The sequence below is a fragment of the Cavia porcellus genome, unplaced genomic scaffold (assembly GCF_034190915.1).
Source record: "Cavia porcellus strain 051 isolate PalLab524CR breed Dunkin Hartley unplaced genomic scaffold, mCavPor4.1 scaffold_18, whole genome shotgun sequence".
Taxonomy (NCBI): Eukaryota; Metazoa; Chordata; class Mammalia; order Rodentia; family Caviidae; genus Cavia; species Cavia porcellus.
Genome location: NW_026947501.1, coordinates 16,326,722 through 16,353,510, shown reverse-complemented (window position 1 = coordinate 16,353,510; position 26,789 = coordinate 16,326,722). Strand labels below are relative to the sequence as shown.

Sequence of the window (26,789 nt, the reverse complement as noted above, 5' to 3'; positions counted from 1 at the left end):
GCTGAGTTTGGTTCCCGGTATAAACTAGGATGTGACTCAGAGGTGCCTTATGTTGGCAAAGAAGTTTGCAAAGTTCATTCACAATCTTCTTTTTGATCTGTGACAGTAATAAAAGCGCATTCATTCAGTTTCATCAATTTGGATGCTCAGATACTTACTGGAACTAAAATATTGATTATCATGTAAACACCATTCAGTACACAGTTTACTGAACTACCTAAGCAATTTTGAAATGCAACCAGATTATTATTTCCATCCCCAACCTATCCCCCCATCAATTTTTTTTTTTTTTTTTTTTTTTTTTTTGGTCTTTTTGAGATAGGGTCCTGCTATGTGATTCAAGCTGACTTGGGCTCACTTTGTAGCCCAGGCTGGTTTCAGACTTGCAATGATCTTCCTACCACAGCATCCCAAGTGCTCGGGTTATTCCCCAGCAGTCTTCAGTGATTTCTTTTTCTATCAGAACAACACCAAATTCTTCATTCTGGCAGTTGGGCTGGCCACAGTTCGATTGTTGTCTACCTCTTCATGTTTACCTCCTACACTTTTTCATGGACAGACTAACCCACCTGTCTCAAAATGTTATTCCTTTACAAATAATGACTGCCGACTCAGTTCATCCAGAATTAATGTAAATCCATCTATTTAAGCTTCTATATTCTTACAATAACTATTGAATTTGTTCATATGAATTGTAATTGTTTAGAATACAAATAATATTCAAAATGCCAGTTTTGTATCAGTTGTATTCTTTGTGAAACTAGATTTATGGAGACTGTTAGTATTTCTGGTTCAATGAAGATAGTACTATTTATTACTCAGGAATAATAATATGAAATGTAAGTTTTAAATAAAGATGTGATTTTTTGGGGTTCAGTTTATTTGTCTATGATTTTAAAATGACATTTCTTTTGCTTTACTATTGAGTTCTTATAAACTTTCATCTTAATTTGAAAATAACTTGTTACAGTTTGGAGTTTATTATACTTAAGCAGTGTATGTTTTAAAAGTAGTTGGCTTTTTGACCTTTTTTTTGTGTAACCGAAGTTAACTATTTTAATTTTTTTCAAATAGGTATAGTCATAGTGCCGAAGTTCAAGTTAGACTTCAGTTCCTGACTTGTGTATTTTCAACTCTGGGATCGCCTGATCATTTTAGTAAGATTTTTAATACATATGTATTATAATCTGTTTTTATCCTCAGAAGAGTGTAAATTTATTTCTACCTTTAGATTTCTGAACTAATCTCAATATATTTCTAAATTCTATCAACATTTATACATTTTATTAAATCAAGTGAAATTCATATTTACACTGTAATTTCTAGGATTTTGTTTAAGATTTCTTATAATTTTTAAATCTAAAATAATAATAATAATAATAATAATAATTTTTAAATCTTTGGCCCATGATCATTGAGTATGTTGTCATTTAGTGTTCCTTTTTTTTTTTTTTTTTTTTGCAGGATTTTATCATTATTAAGAATATTTTTTTCGTATACTGTTTAAGTTCCCAAACACAATCTTCTTCTTATTATTATTTGTTAAAATGAGCATATTTGTCATGTTATCATTTTTGCTTCCATCTTACAAAATGCTAATTTTGTCCATAAGGGATATTTCAAAAAACAAAATACTTTGAATGGGGGAAAATATCACTTTAGGGTAGCTGCATCTCTTTGTTTCAGAAACTTGCTGACATTTCAGTTGGAAATAGCCATTGTTTATTGTCAGCGCTAATCTTTTCAAAATTACTTAGGTTCATAAATGATAGAGACATTTGGAGATCTCAGTTTTATTTCACTTTAAACTCTGTTTAACTGTAGTTAATCTTTCTGCTTTTTAAAGTAGAGAATCAGATGGGCATGATGACATAAGGACCCTGGGAGAAAGATTGCCAATTTGAGCCCAGAGCACTCAGTAATTTGGGAGAGGAGCTTGTTTCAAGAGAAAAGAAAGAGCTGGGGTTGTTAGTGCCTCTCTCTCTCTCTCTCTCTCTGTCTCTGTCTCTGTCTCTCTATATATATATATTTATAAATAAAATTGCACCAACAATTGCAGTTTTGAAAACAGTTTTGTTTTACTGTATAGTCCACTGTGAGTAACTGGGATCTTATTTTGAAGACTTAACTATTTTCATTTATCTCCCTCATTTTAATTATCTAATGTAAATTAGATAATTTTCTATTGGTTCTTAAGGGCACACATTCTTCTTAGAGTATATAATGTTTAATAGCTAATTCTTTGAAAAATTGATAGAATACTTTTTGGGGGAGGGGATCTTTTTGAGACAGGGTTTCACTGTGCAGTTAAGGCTGGCGTTGAGCTCATTTTGTAGCCCCGGCTGGTCTCAAACTTGAAACGATCCTCCTGCCTCAGCCTCTCGAATGCTGGGATTACAGACCTGTGCCACTGTGCCCGGCTAGAATACTTTTTTGTAATATAAATCTTTTTGGATTACATATTGTTACTACATGAACAATTTTTGAGATATTTTCCAGTATTTGAGATTTTTTTTTTCCCCTTTTTATTGGTACCAGGGATTGAACTCACAACTGCCTGCTTTCAAGGCAGGCGCTTATGCCGCTGAGCTAAATCCCCAGCCCCAGTATTTGAGATTTTGATCTTTTCCAATTAAAGTTTTAGTGATGGTCGTTGAGTGCATCATGTCCCTTTAGATTCTCGAAAATTACCCTATGTTTTCCAACTCCTTTAGTAGCTAGAAACTCCTGTTCTAGGCTTTTGGGTTGTCTTATTTCTCATATTCATATGCATATAAAACATATATCTAGTATTATCTCAGTAACAGCTCCCTTATGCCTTCCTGTTATTCCCTATAATGCCTTCTCTTCTGAGTAGTTCATTCCTTTTTTCTGTCATAGTTGAGAATCTTTTAATATTTGAGTCAAAGTACTATGAAGATTGCATCTCATTAATCTGGTTCTCAAGGTAATTGTATCAGATTTTGCTATTGTCTGTTTTAGGCAGTCAGTTTGCTTTAATTATCATGAAGGTCTTTCTTAGAGTTTACTGAAATAATGCGTATTATTTTAGCTCTGTATGTGGAAACTGGCCTTGTGTTATTCACACTTGTAATTCTCAAATCTTAGAACTAATTTCTCAAGTAAATGTTCCCCCAAATCATTTTTACTATAATAAAATGATGCGTTCATTTTTTAGGGAGAATGATAGCTGACCTTTCTGAAATACTTTATAAGATACGTGCTTTTAGGTGACTGCACATAGGTTATATTTACATTTTGAAAACATAAGTTATGTTAAAGTGTTTAATAAATACTCTGTCTACAATGGTCTAAGATGTCTCCTTTAGATTTTTGAGTGGAGGGATGTTTCTGGTACATAGAGTTAGAACCAAGAGTATTATATACTGTGATAAGGATTTTTCTAAACAGAAAAGCAGAAGAATTGTTATTTAGATAGCAAAAACTACATACATATTTTATATAGATAGACTGTATGTGTATACACATAAACACACACACATGCACTCTTGAGAGATACATCCCATTGGAGACTGAGGTAGGAGGATTGCACATTTGAGTCTAGGCTAAACAACATAGCTAGTCCTGTCTTAAGAGGCAACAAAGGAAAAAACAAATTAAGAAAAAGGAGAGATGTGTGATTTTTTTGCATAGATGGTAAAGTGTATAATTTATAATTTTATCTAGGATTAAGTTTAGAGCAAGTCGACATTTTATGGCATTGTTTAGTGGAAGATTCTGAGTGTTACGATGATGCACTTCATTGGTTTTTAAATCAAGTTCGAAGTAAAGATCAACATGCCATGGGAATGGAAACCTACAAGCATCTTTTTCTGGAGAAGGTAATTTGATTCCCTGAAAGTTTTATTTTTTTACATTGGTTTGCTGTATCCCTTTTTTATCTTGTGAAATAGGAACTGTATAATATTGTGTTCCTTTCTTTTTTTTGCCATAGATTTTTTAAAAAATCAGATAATATACTGATTTTGTCAGTACTTGTAAAACTTTTTGCTACTCTGATTTTTCTCTTTAAGTATTTATAGCTGAATGCTTAATTTATTTTATAAATATGTTCAGTTGCTTATATAATTAGAGTAGCTCATGAGAGCAACAGTAATTATAGATGTAGATTGGTGGGGCATTTGTTGTTAAGAATCCTTAATAACATTTTATGGTTTTCAGAGGTGGTTCCCAAATCTGCAAGTGAGGGCTGTATTCTGTGACTCTTCCTTATTTAAATGGCTATGGGTCCTATCAGTCCTATAGGCAAAAATAGCCAGTTTCCAGATGTAGATCTCTGAGAAGGCAAAGCATATTCATGATAGTAAAGATGTAATTCTTACTCTTCCTCACCAGATGTCACATTGGTTCAGGTAATTATTTTTCAAAATGAGCTATTCCCACTTTAATTTTAAAAATCAATGGAAAAATGGCAGTAGACTGCAATTTTTTGTTGTTATTTTTTAAAATTATTTTTGTAGTGGGAATTGAACTCAAGACCTTACGCTTGTCAGGCAGGCGCTAATGCCACCGAGCTATAGCCCTGTCCCTACGTTTATTATTATTTTAGAGATTATGAAAGTTCTTGAATTCTTACCTCTGTGGTAGAATATATTAGGCGTGACCACAAAATACAGTGAGCATTTAAATTCTGAAAAATTATTAGATTATAAGACACACTGCCATTAATCTCCCTCAAATACTCTATCTTACTTTGAACAGACTTATACCATTGTTTTTGCCACTTTCTGAAGCAGTTCTGAAAATACTCTTTTGTCATTGTCTTTCATTGTGCTGTTGTGACAGCTTTGGTATCCTGAATGGCTTGAAAACATTTACTTTTCATGACCATTTTTACTTTGGGATGAGCCAGAAGTTTCATGGTGCCAGATCTGATGAATGAGATAAATGAGGCTACACCATGACTGTGTTTAACTGTTTAACTGGCCTTGCTTTCTTGGTAACACTTAACAGCCACTTTCTCCATGATTTTGTCATGTCTCATAAAGACACAAAAGACTACCAGAAGTGCTTCAGAATGTGCAGAAACAATGTCCTAAATGTGTTTGATGTGGGGATTGTGGAATCTTTTTTGAAAGGTATTAGGGCGATGTCTCTTTTACTGTAATACATTTTAAAAAGTAAAATACATATTGGAGCAACTGCTTTGAAAATAATAATACACAATGTACTAAACTAATATTACTCTTCTACAATCTTATTTTGAAATTTTGTACCATTGCTTTTATTGTTTTTGTTTTCTTTAAAATAAAAATAAATAAAATACTACACCATAGTTTTTGGATCATCCTGTATCTATTAATGTTTTACAATAAGGATGGAAAACCAGTTAGAGCTTTCAGTGATACAAACAGCCATAGATTTGCCATAACTGTTTTACAACATACAAAGTAAATTGCTTAGTAGATCCATGACCTAACTACAGACAAAACTTTAGTCATCTTAAATTTGAAGCCCTTGTAACACAAACTATAGATATGGCTACATACAATATTAAAAGTGTATATTGTATAGGTATGTAACAGATGAAAAAATATTTTTATGTCCTCTAATTTGGGTCCACATATATTTGGAAAATTGAAATAAATCAGCAGTTTCATTTCTGCTTGAAAAGGATTTTTCATTCAGTTGTATAAATTAATTTTTTAAATTACCACAAAATCTGAGCTGTTGTTTTCCTTCTACACTGTTTTTAATAAGGTTAAATTTGTCAGCATTTATCTAGTAAAAAAAATCTATTAATTTACTACCCTAATACAGCTTTAAAATTTGTTCCCAAGATGCCCCAGCTAAAACCTGAAACTATTAGCATGACCGGCTTAAACCTGTTTCAGCATCTCTGTAACTTGGCTCGATTGGCTACCAGTGCCTATGATGGTGGTTCAAACTCTGAGGTATGACTTTAGACTTACTGTTTTATTAAGGCTAACTTGTCGAATTTTCCACATTCCTTAGCTTACATTACCAGATTAGCTTTTTACTAACTGCTGAATTTATTAACCGAAAAGCTTTTTGTCTAAAAAAAATTTTTTTTTTTTTGTCTTTTTCTTTTCATCGGTACCGATGATTGAACTCACTACCACACACTAGCAAGGCAGGCGCTTATGCTGCTGAGCTAAATCCCCAGCCCCATTGTCTAAAGTTTTAAAAGCTTTATGTTTTGGTTTTTTAAAGTTTTATACAGCAAATTTAGTTATATTCCTCCCCCCCCCCTTACTGGAGATAATTTTGGATGTAATGCATGAAAACTTTCTTTGATTTATAGAGAAACCATCTGAATGTTCTTTTGGTCTTAAAAAAGTTCCTCCACAGTCAAGTATTTTTTGTGAAATGAAAAGTTAATTTGTCTCTTCTAATTTTTCTTTTGCCATGTTGTATAACCAAGCTTTTAGTTCCTTTTGGGCAATTTAACTCTAATAAGAGTTTTTCTTAGTAACCTGTCTTCTTAAGTAGACTACATGTCAATCAGTGAGGAATGGTGATCAGTTTATTAATGGAAGACTCACAAATTGCTGTTCTTACCTTTGGCTTAGGGATATATCATCCTATTTTGGTGACTGCTAGATACTGTGGAATGTGTTATCTTCACTCTCCTTGCATACATTCTTAACTTAAAAAGTCTCCCTTATTGGACATTTTGCTTAATAATAGCTTTCATTTGTTTATTAGCCATTCATATTTTTCTTCAGAAGTTTGTGTTAGGAGAAAGGTAAAAAAAAAACTTATGTTAATCTGTGTAATAATAATATTTGTTAGCTAGAATATTTTCTTGGTATCTTCCTATTTGCATAGTGAGTTTTCTTCATTTTTGGGTTCGATCCCCGGTACCGATAAAGAAAAAAAAAAACAAATTTTAAAATCTTAATTCAGTATCTTTTCTGTTTTTTAAATACAGCATTTTTATAGTAAATTTCATTTTGATAATTTCAGGTGGCCAGATCAGTTTGATTTATCTGAGTAGTCATTCTCTTAATTATAAGCAAGTACTTCTTTTGAAGTAGAGAATATCGATCAATTCTTGTTCTACAGCTATTCATCACCTATTGAGAAGATATCTTTGTGGAGGAATTAGTTGGGAATTTTGTTCTTTGTTTTGCTTTTTGGGTTTTTTTGTTGTTTTGTTTTCTTTTTTGAGACAGGGTTTCACTGTACGGTTCAGGCTGGCCTTGAACTTACTGTGTGGCCCAGGCTGACCTCAAACTCATAGATCGCCTCTTGCCTCAGCTTCCCAAGTGCTGGGATTACAGGCATATGCTAGCGTGCTGTATTTATCTGCCCATCATTTGAGGGTTTTTACTCATTCTATAGTTTATATTGAAAACATTCTTTTTGCCATCTAGCACTTGAAATATAAATTTGAGTAAGAATTTTGTAAACATGTCTTTTTTGTGTAAATACACAAAAGGGATTGTTTTATTAGTGTAATTTACTTGAAACCATTGAAACATTGTTCTGCTGATTATTTCATATGTTGATTTTACTACTTTGTAATGTGCTTTGGAGTTATCCTACTGTTTAGCCATAACTTAGGTGTTAAACATCACATATTGTCAGCTAATCCATAAAAGAACCAGTAGAGTCACATTTAAAAATTGCTCATTAACTGAGAAAATGTCCATGGCTTTCTATCACTTACTATTTAATAGCTAAACAGTAAAGATTTACTTTTTAATATGTTATAAAATATTGAAACTCTGATACTTTTAAGATTTTTAATCTGATCAGTTATATCATCTGCCAAGCAAATTTTAGAAGAATTACCATATTTTTCTTCCTTAGCTGTGTGGTATGGACCAATTTTGGGGCATTGCTTTAAGAGCACAATCTGGTGATGTGAGTCGAGCAGCTATTCAATATATTAACTCCTATTATATTAATGGTGAGTTTTAAAATATTATTTAATAAGTATTTTATGTGAGAATATTTTATGAGACTAATTCATTGTATTTTCGTTAATATTGCTAACCAATGTTGGATTAAAATACATTTTTAAACATGGCTTTCAGGTAAAACGGGTTTGGAGAAAGAGCAAGAATTTATTAGTAAGTGCATGGAAAGTCTTATGATAGCTTCTAGCAGTCTTGAACAGGAGTCACACTCAAGTCTTATGGTTATAGAAAGAGGACTGCTTATGCTGAAGACACATCTGGAGGCATTTAGAAGAAGGTACGTTTTAAACTGAAATACAATTGAGATGAATTACACTGTTTTTATTGCAGCACGTCCAAATTTTATTCTTAAAATGAGATTAAAGTTTTCGTTGAATGCAAGTAGGAAGCATATTTTAGCAAGACTAGAGAGCTAGTAATAGTAGTAATTTTTATTCAGAGTATATACCATTTCATCATGGAACAGGCTGTATTGCTTCCTGATAAATATTATTAGACTCTGAGCAAATGTGCATGAGTAAGACTCAGGATAGAATTCCATCTCTAAGAAGATATTAATTATGACTGAAAAGCACTACAAAAAAACCCTCTCACCAAGAACATCAGATAATCTTTCAAAGTTGAATCAAGTTGAGTCATTTGTTTCATTTGCTGTTTTTTTTTCTTCCTGGACTAGGAGACAGTATTTTAATTTTGAATTTCCATTTACCATGGAAACATGACCAAAAAAAATTCTGTTAATGAATATCTATATAATTAATTTAGACATACCCTGTGTAATACAGAAATAAAGCAAATTAACATTTATGAATATATCAACTGAAATGAAAGGTGAGTAGATAGTTTTAATTAAACTTTATTTGTTAAAATCAGTAGCTATGAGTAATGTAAAAGTACTAAGAACTGTGTTGAAAAAATTTTTAATTAATACTTTGTTTCAACTTCAGATCTTAGTTTGATATTGAAAATCATACATTTGACATTTATTGACATTTACCTTAAATTTCAGGGAATACAGAATAAGAAAAGTACACATTCCTTACAGATAACATAGCTTGATGATTCAAAACATTTGGAAATTGTGAAATTCTTTATTATGATTATAATTTGTAGAAATTCTTTAAATAATTTCTCATATTTTTAAAGAATGTGTACAAGAACTCCTGAGTTTTCCCATTGGAACTTCATGGTGTCTCATAATATTCGTCACTTTAAAAAAATAAATTAGCAAATGTGGTGATCTTATACAAATCATTAAATGTTCATTATAAAATCCAATATTATACACTGATATTATATAGAGAATAAAAACCTCTGATAATTGCTGTCTTGCTCTAGGAGATAGTTACTGTTAATGATGTAGTATCACTTCTATCAAAATTTTTCTCTGTTGCAAGAAGAAAACCCAGAAAGTATGTTAAAACACTTAGAATTTTCAGTGTTAGTACCTAACATTGTAATGGGTATTTAAGAATATTTAAAAGTATATTATTTTTTGAGGGTTCATTAGTGCATTTTATAAATTCAATGAGTATAATCCCAAGTCCCTTTCCCAAATCTACAAATTTTGTTCTGTCTCATGAAACAAATTTATTGTGAAAGTTTTCATGTACCTCTGTATACATGCTGTGTTTTATGCTAAAAGTTAATGTTACTATTAAATTTATATTTATCTATGATTAATAAACTAGAAGACAGGTTTAAATTGAATATTAAAAAACTAGTTTAAACACAAATCTAGATGTTTTCATCTATTGTAAAATATCAAGTGCTTAATATGCTTTGTGTTACTACAAATTTTAAATTGCCTAACATTTATAGACTTAAAATTGTAAAATTATTTTGTGTATTCCTTAAAGGGTTTTCTTTTTAGGAAAAGATATGGTTATAATCTGTAATCTTAGACAGTGATTCTCAGCAAGGAGTGATTTTGCTTCCGTGGGATCTGTAGGTAATAGCTAGAGACACACTTGGTTATCACAGCTTGGTGAAGGGAGTTCTACTGATATCTGGGGAGAGAGACCAGGGATGCTGCTGAACGTCTACAGTGCATGAGATACCTCCCCCTTCAACCCTCCATCTCTTGATAAAAAAACTGTTGGGTTCAAAATGCCAATAGTGCTGAGGTTGAAAACCCATGGTCTTGAACTATATAACAGAAAACATGTTTTAAAATTACTATTTTTCTCAGTCATAGAATTGAGACTGGATCGCTTCTTGGGAATAAGGCAAATCTGTTTGTATGTTTCCATCTTTCCATTCCAAAGCTATTGATTAGTTTTAGACATTGATCATCTTTTTATAGCTAAATTTAGGTACCTGGATCCTGTTGGTAGCAAACAAAAATGAGTTAGAAAATTGACAGTCATTTGGTGTCATGCTGGATGCCTCTTTCCATTGAAATAGGAGTCTTTGTAATTCATTTTAAAATTTCTGCATTTGTGAAATGAGCTGTTAAATTCTGTTAGGCTGGTTGGCACAATTATTCTAGAATATATATATTTAAAAAGTATTTCTTTAGAATATATTTCTCAAAAATATTTCTCAATTTCTTTTGTCTTCTGAATGTAAGAATGGCAGGTGGTTATTCCTTTTGCTGAGTTTTTATTGGCTTTCTTTCTATTTTTCTTGTTTCTATAATCATCTTTTTAGACTAATTCTTAATGGTATTATTCCCCACCACAATTTTTCATGGAGAATATTTTGTTAAAAATAGCTGCTATTATTGTTTTAAATCCTGTATTTATACTTTTTAAGTTTTGTTTAATGTCATGAATCTAAAATTAAGTACAGCAAACTGGCATATGTTTGAACCTTCAGTGGACTTTTCCAGTTTATAAAATAGTAAAAACTTCCATAAATATTAAAATGATTTAAAATAGTATCCTTCCTTTGTGTGTTCTTGTCTCATTTTAGGTTTGCATATCACCTGAGACAGTGGCAAATTGAAGGCACTGGTATTAGTAGTCATTTGAAAGCCCTGAGTGACAAACAGTCTTTGCCCCTAAGAGTTGTATGCCAGCCAGCTGGTCTTCCCGACAAGGTAGTTACAGAATTTTGATTTCCAGATCGATAACATTTCTCAATACAGATATCTGGTTTTAAAAAATTGGTTCATCTCATATTTCAGATGACTATTGAAATGTACCCTAGTGACCAGGTAGCAGATCTTAGGGCTGAAGTAACTCATTGGTATGAAAATTTACAGAAAGAACAAATAAATCAGCAAGCTCAGCTTCAAGAGTTTGGCCAAAGCAGCAGAAAGGGAGAATTTCCTGGTAAGTTAAAAAGTTTAAAATTTTTTTTCTTTTACATAATATTGTATAGCAACTATATCTTAGTACATACTGTCATTATAATTGTGTCCTTCAGACTGGTAATTTATAAAAAACATTCATATAGTGAGAAATTTATTTCTCATGATTATAGATGTTGGGAAGTACAAAATCAATACAATTGCATTTGGTGAGGTCTCTTCTCTTTCCAAGATGATGCCTTGAATGATGCTCCATCCCAGTACAGGATATGAAAGGTCAAAAAATTTTTTTCTCTGAAATTTTTTTATATAGACATTAGTCAATTCTTGAGAGTATAGTCCTCGTGACTTTAAAGCACTTTCCTCGGAAAAACTTTTTCTCCCAACATTGTTTCAACATTGTTTGATTTGAGTTTGGAGAAGAATATGCTGGGAACCAAAATATCAAAACCACCCAGTCAATATTAAATCTTTACATCAAAGGGTATCCAATTATATTCCTTTCCTTTTGATACTGTTGATTTCCAGGTTAAAAGAAAAATTGGTAATAGTTGTTTGCAAACAGTTTCTTTCTCAAAAAAAAAAAATCTACTTAGATCTTTTATATAACCATAAAAAAACTTTTGCAGCTGGGCATGGTGACCTATAATCCTAGAGCTCTGGGAGGCTGAGCCAGGAGCATTGCAAATTTGAGGTCACCCTGGTCAATATAACAACTTAATATGAATGAAACCTTCTCTCAAAAGGTAAAAATGGGGGAAAAAAATATAAGGGTTTGGGATGTAGTCAATGTGAAGGCCCTGGGCCTGGGTTCAATCCCCATCAACACGGAAAGAAACAAAGACTTTTGAGAATTTATTTGATGCGTATTTTGAGAATTTCTAATAAGTTCAAGTTACCATTATAGTACTTACCATTTTATCTAATAAAAAAATTTTTTTTTTGTCTTTTTCATTTTTATCGGTACCGGGGATTGAACTCACAACTGCCTGCCTGCTAGGCAGGTGCTTATGCCGCTGAGCTAAACCTCCAGCCCATCTAATAAAATTTTGCTGCCACTTATTAGGGGTTTTTTTGGAGACAGGATCTTATTGTGTATCCAGTTTGGCCTCAGACTCATGATGAGCCTCTTGTCTCAGCCTTCTAAATGGTGGGATTACAAGCATGTGGCACCATGTCCAATGTCTGCCTCTCTATTATATTACATTGCTCTTTTTTCTGAGGATATGAAAACGATACATGGTCATTTCATATGTGCCTATCTTCTTTCTGAAAAAAAATAGCAGGAAATGTTTCATGTGAGCCTCAAAAATATGTTTGGTACCTCCATTACTTTTACTGCTAGTGGATGTTTTACTGTTTTTCTAAAGCATATAGAAAATGAGCTATTTTAAAATGTCTATTGAAGTTCATGAAAATGATCTTTTGATTATAATTTGTCTGAAATAATAGTTTGAATATAGGTTGTGCATTTGTCCTGAAAATTCAACATGTTTTGAAATCTAAACCATTTTAAATGCCTGCATGATGCTCAGAGTTTCTGATTTTGGAATATTTCAATTCTTGGATATTTAGTTTAGGGTGCTCAACCAGTGAAATCTAAGTGAATATTTTAAAATCTAAACTGAAATCTGAAACTATTTTAAGGTGTCTACTCAATGTGTATATAGTCAGACAAGGTATACTAAACACACACACACACACACACACACACACACACACACACACAGAGAGAGAGAGAGAGAGAGAGAGAGAGAGAGAGAGAGAGAGAGAGAGAGAGAGAGAGAAGAGTAGTTCAGACTGGCCTTGAACGCATTATGTAGTTTAGATTAACCTGAAACTTGTGGAAGTTCTCCTACTTAAGCCTTCCAAATGCTGGGATTCCAGGCGTGCACTAACACACCTGACTATATTTTTTAAAACTATTGAAAGCTTACTTGCGGATTGATGCCAGGGCCTTCTCACTGAGCTACAATTCCAACCTGCCCACCAGCTTGATTCCCCCTTCCCTGCCTTCCTCTCTCCCTCCCTCCTTTCCTTTTATCCTTTTTCAGACAGTCTCCCTAAATTGTTCAGCCTGGCTTCAAACTTGTGATCTTCCTGATTTTGATTTAGCCCTTAGAGAGCTGGCATTACAGAAAAATGCCTCCATACCCAGAAAGTGTCCTATCTCTGTCTGTCTCTGTCTCTGTCTCTATCTTAAATGAATTTTGTTTTTTAATAAGGAGGCTAGAACCCCTAACCTCATGGGGGCTAGGCAAGCACTTTGTCCTCAGGCTATATACCCAGCGCTTTTATTTTGAATATGAGCTGCTGAAGTTAGCACAGCTCTTTTTTGACACAAGGCCTTATTAAGATGCCTCGGCTGGCCGGGTATGGTGGTACATACCTGTAATGCCAGGAGTCGGGAGGCTGAGATAGGTGGATTGCCATGAGTTCAAGAAATGGAGAAAAAAAAAAGAGTCAAGATATATCATACATAGGTACAGATTCTCTATGATGAATATGATATTATGTATACCTAAAATGTACCATAATACTTAATGAAAAGGTAAATTTTGGCATATTACTGTCTCAGCTTCACAAGTAGCTGGGATTATAGGTGTGCACTGCTGCACCCAGTATAAAGTTTTTTCATGAATAATTAAAATATTTGGTAGACAATAATAAATGTGTAGACAATAATAAATGTAAGGTAGTCTCCTTATTATCCCTGTTTCTAAGCTATTTCCCTTTGCCTAATTTATGTCAATATATATGAAAACTATACATGATACCCTTCAGTTTATCCTCTTTGCAGATTTATCCTCTTTGTAGTGCTTAATGTTGCCTTACAAAACAGAAAGTTACCTGATTCTTCTTGAAATCTGCATTTTGAATTGTATGGCAGTACCATGATTTAATTTTCCTGTTCTCTGTTAGTGGACATTTCAGTGGTTCACATTGTTACAAATTGCTGTTACAAATAATGCAAAGCATATCTTTGTATGTATGTTATTTTATGTGTATTGATAAGGTATATAGGTATGGAATTTCCAGGTCAAAAGATACCTGCTATGATTAGTTTGCTGTAATGAAAAATTATAATGTGAGTACTTGTCTCTCTTTCCCAAATGAAGAATTGTAACATGTAGAAGCTATTTGATCCTTCCTAGTAATATGCTTTCTGTGTCCTTTCAATAATATGTTTGTTCATTTAAAAAATTTATAATCTGCTGTTCCTTGTACTATAAGTGTATGGATTCCTAAACTGTGGTTTGTGGAACAGGTTAGCCACACTATCCTAGTATAGTGAAGAAAACAGTGCAGCCAGTGTTAGATGAAGGGTGGAAGAAGATGACAAGCTCTAAACTTTTTACATGTTATGTTGTTCTAAGAATCTCACTAGAAAAGCTCTCAAGTATAGTCCATTGTGTAGTCAGGGTGTATCTTAAGACTATAATGCTGATAAAATACTAGAATATCCAGCAGAAATAGTCTCACGTTTTCTTATTTTTCTTTTTCTAAACTCTTTATGTATTACCTTAACCTTCAGGAGTGAATCAGTACAGAATATTTTTTTGTAGGATGAAATGAATGTCCTTTGCTAATTACAAAAGGGCATGAAATGGAAATGTCAGTAGCCCCTAGACAAGATAGACAAGAATCTGGGCTAGGTTCATTCCTAAGTAGAGTAGAATGATGAGTGTCTCCAAGTCTGATGCACAGCAGTAATACTGAGATATCCTTACTGTGTTCCTCTTGGCTTCTTTAACTTTTGTTGAACATCTTATTTCCATTATTGGTACTCTTCTCATTGTTGGTCTAACGTTTTGTTTTGCTAAATTATATTGGGGTATCTTGTCTTTTTTGGTACTGGAAATCAAATTGAGGACCCCGTGCTTGCCAGGCAGACACTGTACCACTGAGCTATATATCTCCAGCTCTTTTGCAGCTTTTTGAAAGAAGGTTCATTAAGAAAGTTTTTTATTTTCTGAGTGATTAAAATTACGTGTCTCACCTTGTTGCATTGACACATCTTCTTGAGAGAATTGAGGCAGGAAGATCACTTGAGCCTAGGAGTTTGAGTCTAACCTGGCAAATATAGTGAGTCCCTGTCTTAAAATAAAAAATATCAGGCCAGGGATTTGGCTCAGCGATAAAAGTGCCTGCCTCACAAGCGCAAGGTCTTTAGTTTGATCCCTAGTACCAAAAAAAAAAAAAAAAAATCTCTTGCTGAATGTGGCAGGGCACAACTGTTATCCCAGGTATTCTGTAGGCTGAGGCCAGAAGGGTCATTTAACATGAGTTTAGAACCAATTGACAGAAAATGAGCAATGGTTTGTTTCTATATAAACTCCTTGTCTATAAAAGTTTTTGCTTATATTATCATATATAATAAAATCCAATAAGATACAACCTTTTAAGACCAATGGAGACAGAAGAATAAAAGCTTGATGGGACTTCAAAACAAGATGATACTAAATCAGCACTAGCTATTATGATGTCTTGTTTTCTCCAAAATGGCTGTTCCTATCTTCCGATCTTCTCTGCCTCATTTCTGTTGAGCTCTTTTTCTATTATTTTCAGTTTGTCTTCTTCATTTTGTTTTCTGCTCCTTGTGGCCTCTCTGCCACTATTTCTGGAATCTTGGTATTTTCCTTTTTTAGACTGTCCTGCAGTATTCTCTATAGAGTTGAATTAGTGGTTGCAAATTCCCCTAGTTCCTCTTTATCCTGGAAGCACCTTGTTTTTCCATCAATTTCTAGGGACAGTTGTACAGGACATATCAATCTTGGCTGGAGGTTATTATCTTTCAAAGCTTGAATTATCCCCCCACACACACACTCTTCATGATTTGATGGTTTGTGCCGAGAAGTCTGCTGTAATTCTGATGGGTGTTCCCTTGTAAGTGATCTGTTTCTTGTCTCTGACAGCTTTTAATATTCTGTTCTTATATTGGATTTCTGGAATTTTGATTATTATATGCCTGGGTGTAGCTCTGTTTGGGTTATAGGTTGCTGGAGTCCTGTATGCCTCATATATTTGAGTATCTTTACCATTTGCTAAATTAGGGAAATTCTCTTGGATTATTTCTGTGACTAGCTTTTGTAGTCCATTTGTTTGTGTCCCCGCTTCTTCTTTTATGTTCTTAATTCTTAAGTTAGAGATCCTCTTATCATCTTCTAGTTTTTGTATTGTTGCTGTTTGTTTTTTTGTTATTTTTAAGAAGTTTTTCATTTCATGCTCCCATATTACAAATCTGCCCTCCAGTTCAGATAATCTGTCCTTAGTTTCTTTCAAGCTGTTATGCCAGTTTTCGATAGTTGTTAGTTTTCTGGTAATCTCTTTGAACCTGCTTTATGTATTCTGTTTTCTCTATCTTCTCCATCAAGCAATTGTCCCCTTTTTTTCTGTTTTTCTATTCCACCATCAGTTTTTTATTGCGCGGTGCTTAGCATTTCTCTAACTATTCTGCTTATGTCTTGCTTCAGGTAATTGATAACTTCATTCCTGAACTCGTCTATGAGGCTATAGAGATAGTGCTTTATGTCTGTTGGTGCCGTGTCTGCTGTTGCGTGTTTCTCAGGTTGGGGGCCAAGGACCCTTTCTTGTTGCTCCCTCTTCCCATATTCTTTGTTCCGTATATTTAATCGTGTATATAAGGGCCAGCTTCCTTCCCTGTGGGCCACAGTATGTTTGAATTGCGCGGGCTAGGTGTTCCCGCCCACTGCAGCGGCACCATGGAGACCAGACCTGGGCAGCCTCTGCTGGGCCCACTTCTCCAGGTCAACCTACTAAAGGCTTCACCACTAGGGTGCACCTTCCGGCACTGGGACCTGAGTTGGGCTAGCCTACTGGGTCTCAGCCAGTGGCGTCTCACTGGCCAGGCACTCTACCAATCCCACTTGAGAGGGGGATATGTGACTGAAGTCACTGCAGCTTCTTGTTCCCGGAAGTCTGACTGGTCTGAGTATGCCCTCCGTTGAAGCCTCCTTCTCTGTGGAAGGGTCCCGATTCGCTCACTCACCGTGGGTCGATGCAGGGCACCTGGCCAGTCACGCGCCCAACTCCCTTCAACACTTCCCACTCTCCGAGCTTTCCTGCCTCTCTCCCCACTGTGCCGACCGGGGACACAACGGCGGCTGCAGGTAATTCAAATCGCGGTTTCCAGTGGTGCGGGTCCGGCTTCTGTGCTGAGACCTTATCGGTGCCTGCTGTATCACCAGGATTTCGTTTCCAGATGGTTTCTAAATTAAGATTTAGTTCATTCCTGTGTCAGCAAAGAATATCCCCCCTTGCCTGGGACTTCCTGCCCAGCACCATTCCTAAATTTCAAGTGCGGTTTCTCAGCCTCCAAGGCTGCTGCTAGCTATCCGCTATGTTCTTCCAGACTCCCTAACATGAGTTTAGAAACAGCCTTGGCAACATAGATAAAAGTATCTCTGATATTTTCATCTGAAACTAATAATTTGGTTGGATGTAGAATTCTAGGTTGGAAATAATTTGTTTCAAAATTTTTGAGACATTTCTGCATTAAGCATTTGGATGCCATTCTTGTCACATTCAACATACGAGTTTTGGGGGTCCGCAAATAATCAAATCATAACATACATCATACATTCTTTTCAAATAGAATTCAAAAAGCCTAAACATCTGAATTCTCTTTTGGAAAAAAGAGTGTTGCATGTTTATTTACAGTATTTATTAGACTAATAAGTAAATCAACTTTGTGTTGCCTTAGCAATGCATCATTTCTATGGATGGTTTATTTTTATAGTACTGATCATGATGATTTATTTGATTATTTTGATAAGATAGAGTAGTCAGTTAATATTTCAAAAGTATAAAAGCTTAATATAGTTTCTATCCATGTGGTATCCAAAATTTTTCCTTAATAAATACTGTACTATGCAAACGGTTTAGATCTAAAATGTCCTCTCCAAAGTTTCGTTCACATATGGACCTTTTGGAAGGTGATTGGATCATAGGAATGTTATACTCAACAGTGGGTTAATCCATTGATGAGTTCATAACTAAATGCTGTTAAAAGGTGGGATCTTGTTGCAAAGAAGCATGCTAGTGGGACTGTGCCTTGGAGAGTGTATCTCTCTTCCTGTCTTCTCATTTCTCTCTATTCTGCCTGCCAGATTGTGAGCATTTTTCTCTGTATTACCCTCCCACTCTGCTGTTTCTGCCTTGGTGCCAGATAATCATGGACTAAACCCTCTAAATCCATTAGCCAAAATAAACCCATTTTCCTTTTAAGTTATGGGTGTTGAATATTTTGTCCCAGTGATGGGACAGTGACTAATATATAAGCATTATTTTTCTTCTGATTTGATAGTATACAGAATGATTTGAAGAAATACATACTGTATAACTTCTATAAGAGAGAACTCAATTTCAATTAGTCAATAGTATATTGATAACTAGAAAACTAAAGAAATCAAGTGTTCATAGAATTTAAAAAATTACAGCAATCTTAATGTGATATATATGAAAATAAAGTTAACACTTGAATAAATGGAAATGCATAGTGTGTTTCCTTTTTATACTGTACTCTTTATACTGTAGAGATGTTACAGAGTGTGGTGCCACACGCCTGTAATCCCAGCACTCAGGAGGCTGAAATAGGAGGATTGCCGAGTTTGAGTCCAGCTTGAAGTACAATAGTGTGAGACCCAGTTTCACAAAACCACAGAAATAATATCAAATTTATTTTTCAATATATTTTTTTCTTACCTAAGATTTGAATAGAATTTTTGAGATTTAGTGAAATTATGATGAATTACCTGTATGAATAAATTAGCAGTATTAGTAATTCCGAGAGGAAAATCTAAAAGGATAATAGCTGAACTTTTGTGCTTGTTACTGAACATTTTAAACTACAGTAATATGATATCAATGAGTTATTTAATAATACAGAATGAATAAGAAACAGCCAAAGTACATTAATATGTGACTTGTTCAACTTAGTAGAAATCTCTTTTTCTCTTACGTTCAGAACATGTTTGCTCTGTAGTATCTATACTAATAATGAAAATACCGAGCATTCACATGAATACGTAGGGTTGAATATTTTACAATCCATCCTAAGGGCTAATTTATAGGCTTTACATTAGAAATAATGGAAAGAATCAAGAAAATTAGGTACACAGAATTATACTTAGGGTAAATTACCAATGTGAATTTTAATGGGAAAAGCTATTTTCCATTTCTGTTTGCAATATTTTCTTGCAGAATTTCCTGATTAATATGACAGGTCGTTTTAAAATGTTCTGTGTCATTGGGGAAAGTATTTGTCCTGCCTCAGTTACTTTTGAAAATAGTTGTTTTGTGTCTGTCCAGAGAATTTTTCTATAGTAACTTAATAAAATTCAGCAGTTTTTTCTAATACTAGGGATTGAGCCCAGAAACTTTTAGTGAACTGCATGCCCAACTCTTTAAAAACATTTTAGTTTTAAGACAGAGTCTTGCTAAGTTGTCCGGGACTTGAAAATCTCCTATTTTTTGTTTGTTTTGTACTAGGGATTGAACTCATGACCTCTTGATTGCCATACAGGCACTTATGCCACTGAGCTAAATCCCTGGCCCAAAAATCTCCTGTTTCATTCTCCTAAACAGCTAGTATTACAAGCAAGCACCACTATGCCTGGCTATAATAAGCCCCCCACCCCATACTTTTTTTTTTTTCTTTTTAAGTTACTGGACCTTGAACTTGGGGACTTTAATACTTATCTATATCCTCACCTTTTAAATTTAACTTAATTTAATTTTATTTGTTTGTTTATTTTGAGACAGAGTTTCCCTTAGTGTCTAACTTACCTGGGCTAGTCTTGAACTTGTGATTCGCCTGCCTCAGCTTCCCAGAGTCCTGAGAGATTACAGTTGTTGCACCATCATGTTCAGCTGATACTTTTGAAGTTTAAATTGTTCAGCAGATATTTCATGACTTTGCTACTGTTTTAAGCAGTTCCTTTAAAAATTCATGCATTGTACAATAATTAATTCGCATGTCTACCTTGTGGTAGTACGTGGAATACATCTGTAAACTAAAGTTTCTGCCCTTGGTAGAACTTAGAGGATTTGTTTTGAGGAGCAATAGATATATAAGGCCAGATGCCACTAAGTGCTTTAAAGAAAGATAGAGTGAAGCATTAATAGTGAAATTAGACTTTTTAGATAGAATGAATTGGAAGAACCCCCTGTTGGATGAGATAATTGAAGGAGATGATAGAATAAGCCCTGTAAATTCCTAGAGAGCTTCCTAGTTCTAGAGATGGAACTGTTCTTTGGTGAAAGGGCAAGGAGGCAAATCTAAAGCGTAATGAGGCAGAAAAGGTGTTAGGAAATGAAGTTAAAGCTAAAGGCATCCAAAAGGTTATAAATTTTACAAAAACTTGCCTTTATTCATTTCATTTAAATAAATTATTCTATTGAATAGACTGGTTGAAAAAACTGACATGTCTGAATGATCTTCAGCTGACTCCCCCGACCCCTTGAGATTTTTATTCTTTACTCCACAGGGACTAGGTTGGATAATAACGGGAGAGAGCGAACTCAGTTACTGTTCCTTGTTTGTTGGGCAGTGAAGGCATTAAGGAATCTGATTTTTCTACATGTATTGCTAAGAAAAATGCTGTGGTTCCCAGAAAGATGCGTGTAATGTTTATATTTAAAACATTTTTCATATTGTTATTAAACAGGTAAGAATTACTTGAGTTAGGCTGTTGATAAAAGAACTGTCTTGTACTTTTTACTGTATGAGGCGAACCTCACCAATGCAAAACATTCAGGAAGTGTGGCTTAGTACTGCCTCCACTGTTTTCACAATAATATTTAAGGTTAACATTACAGTAGACTTAATTGTTATACATATGTATTTCTTCAAAAATTTTGCTTCTATTTTCTGTTTTGGTTTTTTTTTTTTAAGGTGGCCTCATGGGACCTGTCAGGATGATTTCATCTGGACATGAATTAACAACAGATTATGATGAAAAGGCACTTCATGAACTTGGTTTTAAGGATATGCAGGTAAATATACTAATTACAGGCTAGATGTTAAATGTCAGTAGTTGAAGTTCGAGGTACTAGAGGTTTTGTTCTTATTGTTTTGTGGGGTTTTTTTGGTTTGTTTGGGGGCTGTTTTGGTTGGTTTTTGTTTTTTGGGGCAGGATCTCACTAGATAATGCAGGCTGAGCTTGATTTTGCTTATGTAGCCCAGGCTGGCCTCAAATTTGCCATAATCCATTCTCAGTCTCCCGTGGGCTGGGATTAAAGGTGCAAACCACCATACCCAGTGAAGGTCTAGTTTAAAAACAATTCTTAATGTTCTTATTAAAATTGTTCTTGAAGTTATTTTATACTGTTATTTTATACTGTCAATATAATATTATATTATATTATATTTTTAAACCAAAAGCGTGTAATTTTTTTTTCTATTTCTCCTAATTTTGTAGATGGTATTTGTGTCTTTGGGTGCACCAAGGAGAGAACGGAAAGGAGAAGGTGTTCAGCTGCCTGCATCTTGCCTTCCACCCCCTCAGAAGGACAATATTCCAATGCTTCTGCTTTTACAAGAACCTCATTTAACTACTCTTTTTGATCTATTAGAAATGCTTGCGTCATTTAAACCACCCTCAGGAAAAGTGGCAGTGGACGATAGTGAGGTGACTATACCAGATTTCAATTCTATAAATTTTATTTAATCTTTTTGTTGAGAGGAAAATATTTTTCTCAGTAATTTCTTAAAGGGTAGTAAAATCTAGTTAGTAACCTGTTTAACTTTTTAAGTTAGGTTTGATCCTCAAAGAAGAGGTTGTACTAGACAAGTACACTTGTGAGTTATCAGCGTGACGAGTGGACTAAAAGTTAAAATTGTGGATGAGATCACATACACAAGTTATTTTTAGTCCACTGAGTTGTTTTTTTTTTTTTTTTTTTTTTTTTTTTTTTTTTTTTTTTTTTTTTTGGTCTTTTTCCTTTTTATTGGTACCAGGGATTGAACTCACGACTGACTGCTTGCAAGGCAGGTGCTTATGCTGCTGAGCTAAATCCCCAGCCCCAGTCCACTGAGTTTTTAACTTTTTAAAAATGACAGACTACGACCTTGATTATGTGTCTTAACCAATAAATCATGACCTTGAGATTGAATGGCAGTTAAAATTGTAATGCATTTTAGTGGTTTTCCTGGTAGGCTACTGTCTTGTTTGGTTTGTTTGCTCGTTTGCTCTTCTCCAAGAATATTCAGTGAGTTTCTGTATTTCCATGATATGTTTGATAATTATTGTAGTGGTAGTTGATTTTGGGTCCTCTAATCCCTGTGTCTTATTTTTCTCCTGATGTAGTCTTAAGAAATCTCTCTTTTCTTTAAGTATAAAAATGGATGACAAATACGCACTAATAAAAAAAAGTTACAAAAAGAAAAATAATTAACTGATGATCATGAACCACTATTTCCTCACCTCTTTTACTTCATGTCATAAATACTTACTGACTTTTTAATTCATATCTGTACTGTTTTGGTGATTTAAGAGAGTAAGAAGGTACGTGTTTTATGCTATGTGTTAAGGAAACATAGGGAAAGGAACAAAAATCTTCATGTTGCACAAATGAGGTTTTTTTTATAATTGGGTCTAGCTGCACCTTGTGAGGAGTAAAGAACGACATTATAGGTTGATAGAAAAATAAATGGATGATAGAAAAATGAATGAAAAATAATTCAGATATAGGTGCTAAAAAAAGGCTTACCGTTTTTAAAACAAGGAGACTTAATGTGATTTTTATTCATTGTAATGTAGATTACTATCATCATGGTATAAGCAAAAGTATGAGTTCTTAAACTTTTAGAAACAAAATTTAGGTGTTACTGTGGAAGCTGTATTAGGAAAACAACATCAGGGATAGAGGACCAATGAGTATGCTATTGTATTAGACTTAATATAGTGTAAATTCAAGGGGAAACATTTCGTTGATTTAATAGATGTTTAAACATGTGAGGTATACTGTGCAGTAGTTGACATAGGGACTCATTGAATAGACTAGTACAGCCCTGACCAGAGTACCAAAAAGTAAAAATTAAAGACCTTTACTATGACATCCCATATTACAGAGATTTCAGTCACACCAGAATCTAGTTATACAAACTTGTTTTTTTGGTTTTTTTTTTTCCCCTTCAAATATTGTTTTTGCAAAAAGACTTTTAATTGTTCTTTTAAGAAGTGGGTGTTAACAAAAAATATATTCCATATTATAGGGATTTTAGTCACAACAGAATCTAACTATACAAACTCAGAAGACTTTTTCCCGTTTAAATCCTGTTTTTACAAAAAAATCTTTTAATTGTTCTTCTAAGAATTGAGTGTTAACAAAAAAATAAATTCTATGCCATTTTCCCCAATTAGAAGTACTAACTTGGGTTTTTCAGTTTCTTCATCAGGGTTATTAAAGACCAAATTTACCTTGAAATTTCAATCTAAATTCCTTTGCCTGCTGACTGCTGTAGAGTCAGCTCTCAGATACCCATAGGTTCTGCATTTGTGAACTCAGTCAACTGAAGGAAAATTAGAAAACAAATTGCATTTGTACTAACACGTATAGACACTTCCTGGTCATCATTCCCCCTACCCTATATAGTGTTTCATAGCATTTAAATTGTACTGGGTAGTAAGTGGTCTTGAGATGATTTTGAATACATATGAGGATATGCATAGATTCTGTGCAGCATTATTGTATATAAGAGACTTGAGTATCTACAAAGTTTGGTGTTATAAAGAAGGGGTTGTACAGAGTTGTGGATGTTCTGGTACCAGTCCCCCAACATCCCTCAGATACTTGAGGGATCAATGTTGACCAGCTGTGGTATAAAAGAATTAACCTGCTTTTTATAGACTTCAAAATATTCTGTTGACATTTCAATATGTTATGTCAAGGAATCATTACGTTAGCAGAAATAGGTTTTTTGACTTGGTTTGGTTTGGGTTGGGTTTTTTTAGGCTTTTTGGAAGCAGGGTTTCACTACATGGTTCAGGCTGGTCTTGAACTCACTTTGTATGTAGCTCATGCTGGCCTTGAACTTGCAGTGATTCACCTGCCTCAACCTCCCAAGTACTGGAATCGCAGTTGTGGGCAACTATGTGCAGCTTTAAAATAGTTTTATTACAATAAAAAGAGTCAGACTCTGGAAAACGCCGAAGTTACAACTTTTATCCATTGCTGTTTATTATGTCTTGGGGTGGTATTTTAATTGCAAAAAAAAAAAAAAAACCCAAATGTCCTTATATCTTACACTTTTCTGAAACATCATTGATTTTATTATTGTGCCAGCATATTATTAAGCTAAGATTAAGCAATATAATGGAAGGTCAGGAATCTAATTCAGCAAAGTCTTTGTGGTACCTGGAATAGTGACCTGCCAAGATCATGTAGATGTTGGTTTTAGAATTTACAGTGGTACTGTGGTTCACAAACTTAATTTGTTCTATGAGTTTGGAAAAGATGGCTGTGTTTGTGTTTATATTCAGAAGATGATCATTGTTGTGTTTATCACCCAGTGCAGAGTTGGCAGACAAAAACAAAATTTTTCAAAACGGAAACCAAATTGTTTGCAAACAAAAGTGTTGGTGAACCAAGGTATCACTGTATTTGAATGGGTGGAGGAAACAGCTTCATTTCCATTAGAAGTTTCCCAGCTAGTCCTCTGAGTATTAAGAAGACTTTGATTTAATATGCAGTACCATCAAAAAAGAAAGACAAGTTTCCAGAAAAATAATTAGAAGTTGAAAAAATGACTTTTTACATAACTTTTTAAAAATACATTTTACTTAACCAGGTAACAAATACTGTATTTCCTACTTTTATAACAGGCTAGCAAATTAGCAAATGAATCATTTTTATATAAAAGTTTCAGCTTATCGTTTTTAATCTATCTTGCTAAAGCAGTTTCTTATTTGAATAGAGCTTAAGATGTGAAGAACTTCATCTTCATGCAGAAAATCTGTCTAGGCGTGTCTGGGAATTGCTGATGCTTCTTCCTACATGTCCTAACATGTTGATGGCATTCCAGAATATCTCAGATGAACAGGTGAGCCTGCAATATTTTCCTTCCCTGGAGGATGTCACTGGTTTACATTCCTACTCCCAGTATATACATTTACTTGTTAACTCATATTCACATTAAATTTGAATATAATTTTTGCACGTTCAGTAGGCAAAAATATTGGTTCATTTCACTGTACTTTTTTTTCCTGGACCTGTCCAGCACCCAGTTGATTATACATTTACTTAGAGAGGTTTTTCTAAATTGTCTTTTGAAAATAAAGATTTGCCTTTTTATTCAGATTCTTAAATTTATTACTGTACAATTTGAACATTGCTTTGATTTTGGGGGGGATTCTTTTTTGGTTTTTTGAGACAGGATCTCAACATCTGCCTCAGGTTGTCCTTAAACCTACTATGACTTCAAACTCAGGGCAGTCCTCTTTTGTCATCCTTCAGAGTGTTGGGGTTAAAAGTAGTGTGTGCCATCATACCCAGCTATTACGGCTTTGGGGGTTTTTTGGTACCGGGAATTTAATTTATGACCTTGTGCTTGCCAGGCAGGCACATATGCTGCTGAGCTAATCCCCAGCCCTATTGCTTTGTTTTTGATGACACAAAGTAATGTTTTAAAAAAAAATAATTATGCCAGGCATAGTGGCACTTATCTGTAATCCTAGCACTGAGCCAGAAGGCTGAATCAAAAGCATTTAGGGTATTTACTAAGTTCAGGCATAGCCTGAACTACATAATGAGACCCTGTCTCAAACATTCTCCCACAAGAAAAAAAGAAAAGAAAATGCATTAAGGTAAAATGCTCTTCTTCAGTGCTTATTTTAGATGCTTATAGAAGTCAACCAATGGAATTAGGGGAAAATGGAACAAAGAAATTTAGTATGTATTTAATAATTTTACCAGAGACATCACTTAATTTATTGGGGCAGATATCTTTCTAGAAGTATCTTTAGGGATTATTTGTAAAAGCTATATAACAAGAGGTTTCTTCCAGGTGTGGTGGTTACATGTCTATAACTTCAGCAATCATGAGACTGAAGTAGAAGGATTGCTTTACATTCAAGGCCAGTTTGGGCTACACAGAAGAGACCCTATCTCTAAAAACCAACACCAATAACAAAACAAAACAAGCAATAACCAAAAAAAAAAAACAAAAAACAAAAAAACCCAATGATTTCTTACTGGAGATCTTCAAAAGAATTCTTATGGAATGAATGAAAAAACAAATGTCTTAATGTTAGACTGCTTCATGTTACCTATAGTGTGAGACATTGTCATGACATTTCAAATGTCTTATCTGTCAGATGGTTTGGATATGAAAAAGACTCTGGAAAATGGGGGATAGATGAGGTATTGTGTTGCATACCTACAATCCCACCACTCTGAAGGCTGAGGCAGGAGGTTCACCACAAGTTTGAGGCCGGCCTAAACTACATAGTAAAACTTTTATCTAGATTCAGATTCAGTCTCAAAAAAACAAGAAAAAACAAAGAGAAAATGGGGAATGATGACTCAGTATAGCTCCAGTAATAACATTGCAAAAATGCGTAGTATATGTAACATTATTTTATAAAGTTAAAAGTAGCACA

At 34.1% G+C, this 26,789-nt stretch overlaps 1 protein-coding gene across 9 annotated transcripts in view; it reads left to right on the top strand.

The window, feature by feature from the left end:
* Positions 1 to 26,789, top strand: part of Usp34 (ubiquitin specific peptidase 34) — a 246,358-nt gene that overhangs the window by 109,843 nt on the left and 109,726 nt on the right. For all 9 annotated transcript variants that reach the window (XM_063229478.1, XM_063229475.1, XM_063229480.1 and 6 more), the window contains 10 exons: positions 1,075 to 1,157; positions 3,688 to 3,842; positions 5,802 to 5,915; positions 7,801 to 7,900; positions 8,028 to 8,187; positions 10,827 to 10,953; positions 11,041 to 11,188; positions 21,083 to 21,183; positions 21,609 to 21,818; positions 25,106 to 25,231. In XM_063229478.1, the coding sequence (XP_063085548.1) occupies positions 1,075 to 1,157; positions 3,688 to 3,842; positions 5,802 to 5,915; positions 7,801 to 7,900; positions 8,028 to 8,187; positions 10,827 to 10,953; positions 11,041 to 11,188; positions 21,083 to 21,183; positions 21,609 to 21,818; positions 25,106 to 25,231 (1,324 nt within the window). The remainder of the gene's footprint in view (positions 1 to 1,074; positions 1,158 to 3,687; positions 3,843 to 5,801; positions 5,916 to 7,800; positions 7,901 to 8,027; positions 8,188 to 10,826; positions 10,954 to 11,040; positions 11,189 to 21,082; positions 21,184 to 21,608; positions 21,819 to 25,105; positions 25,232 to 26,789) is intronic.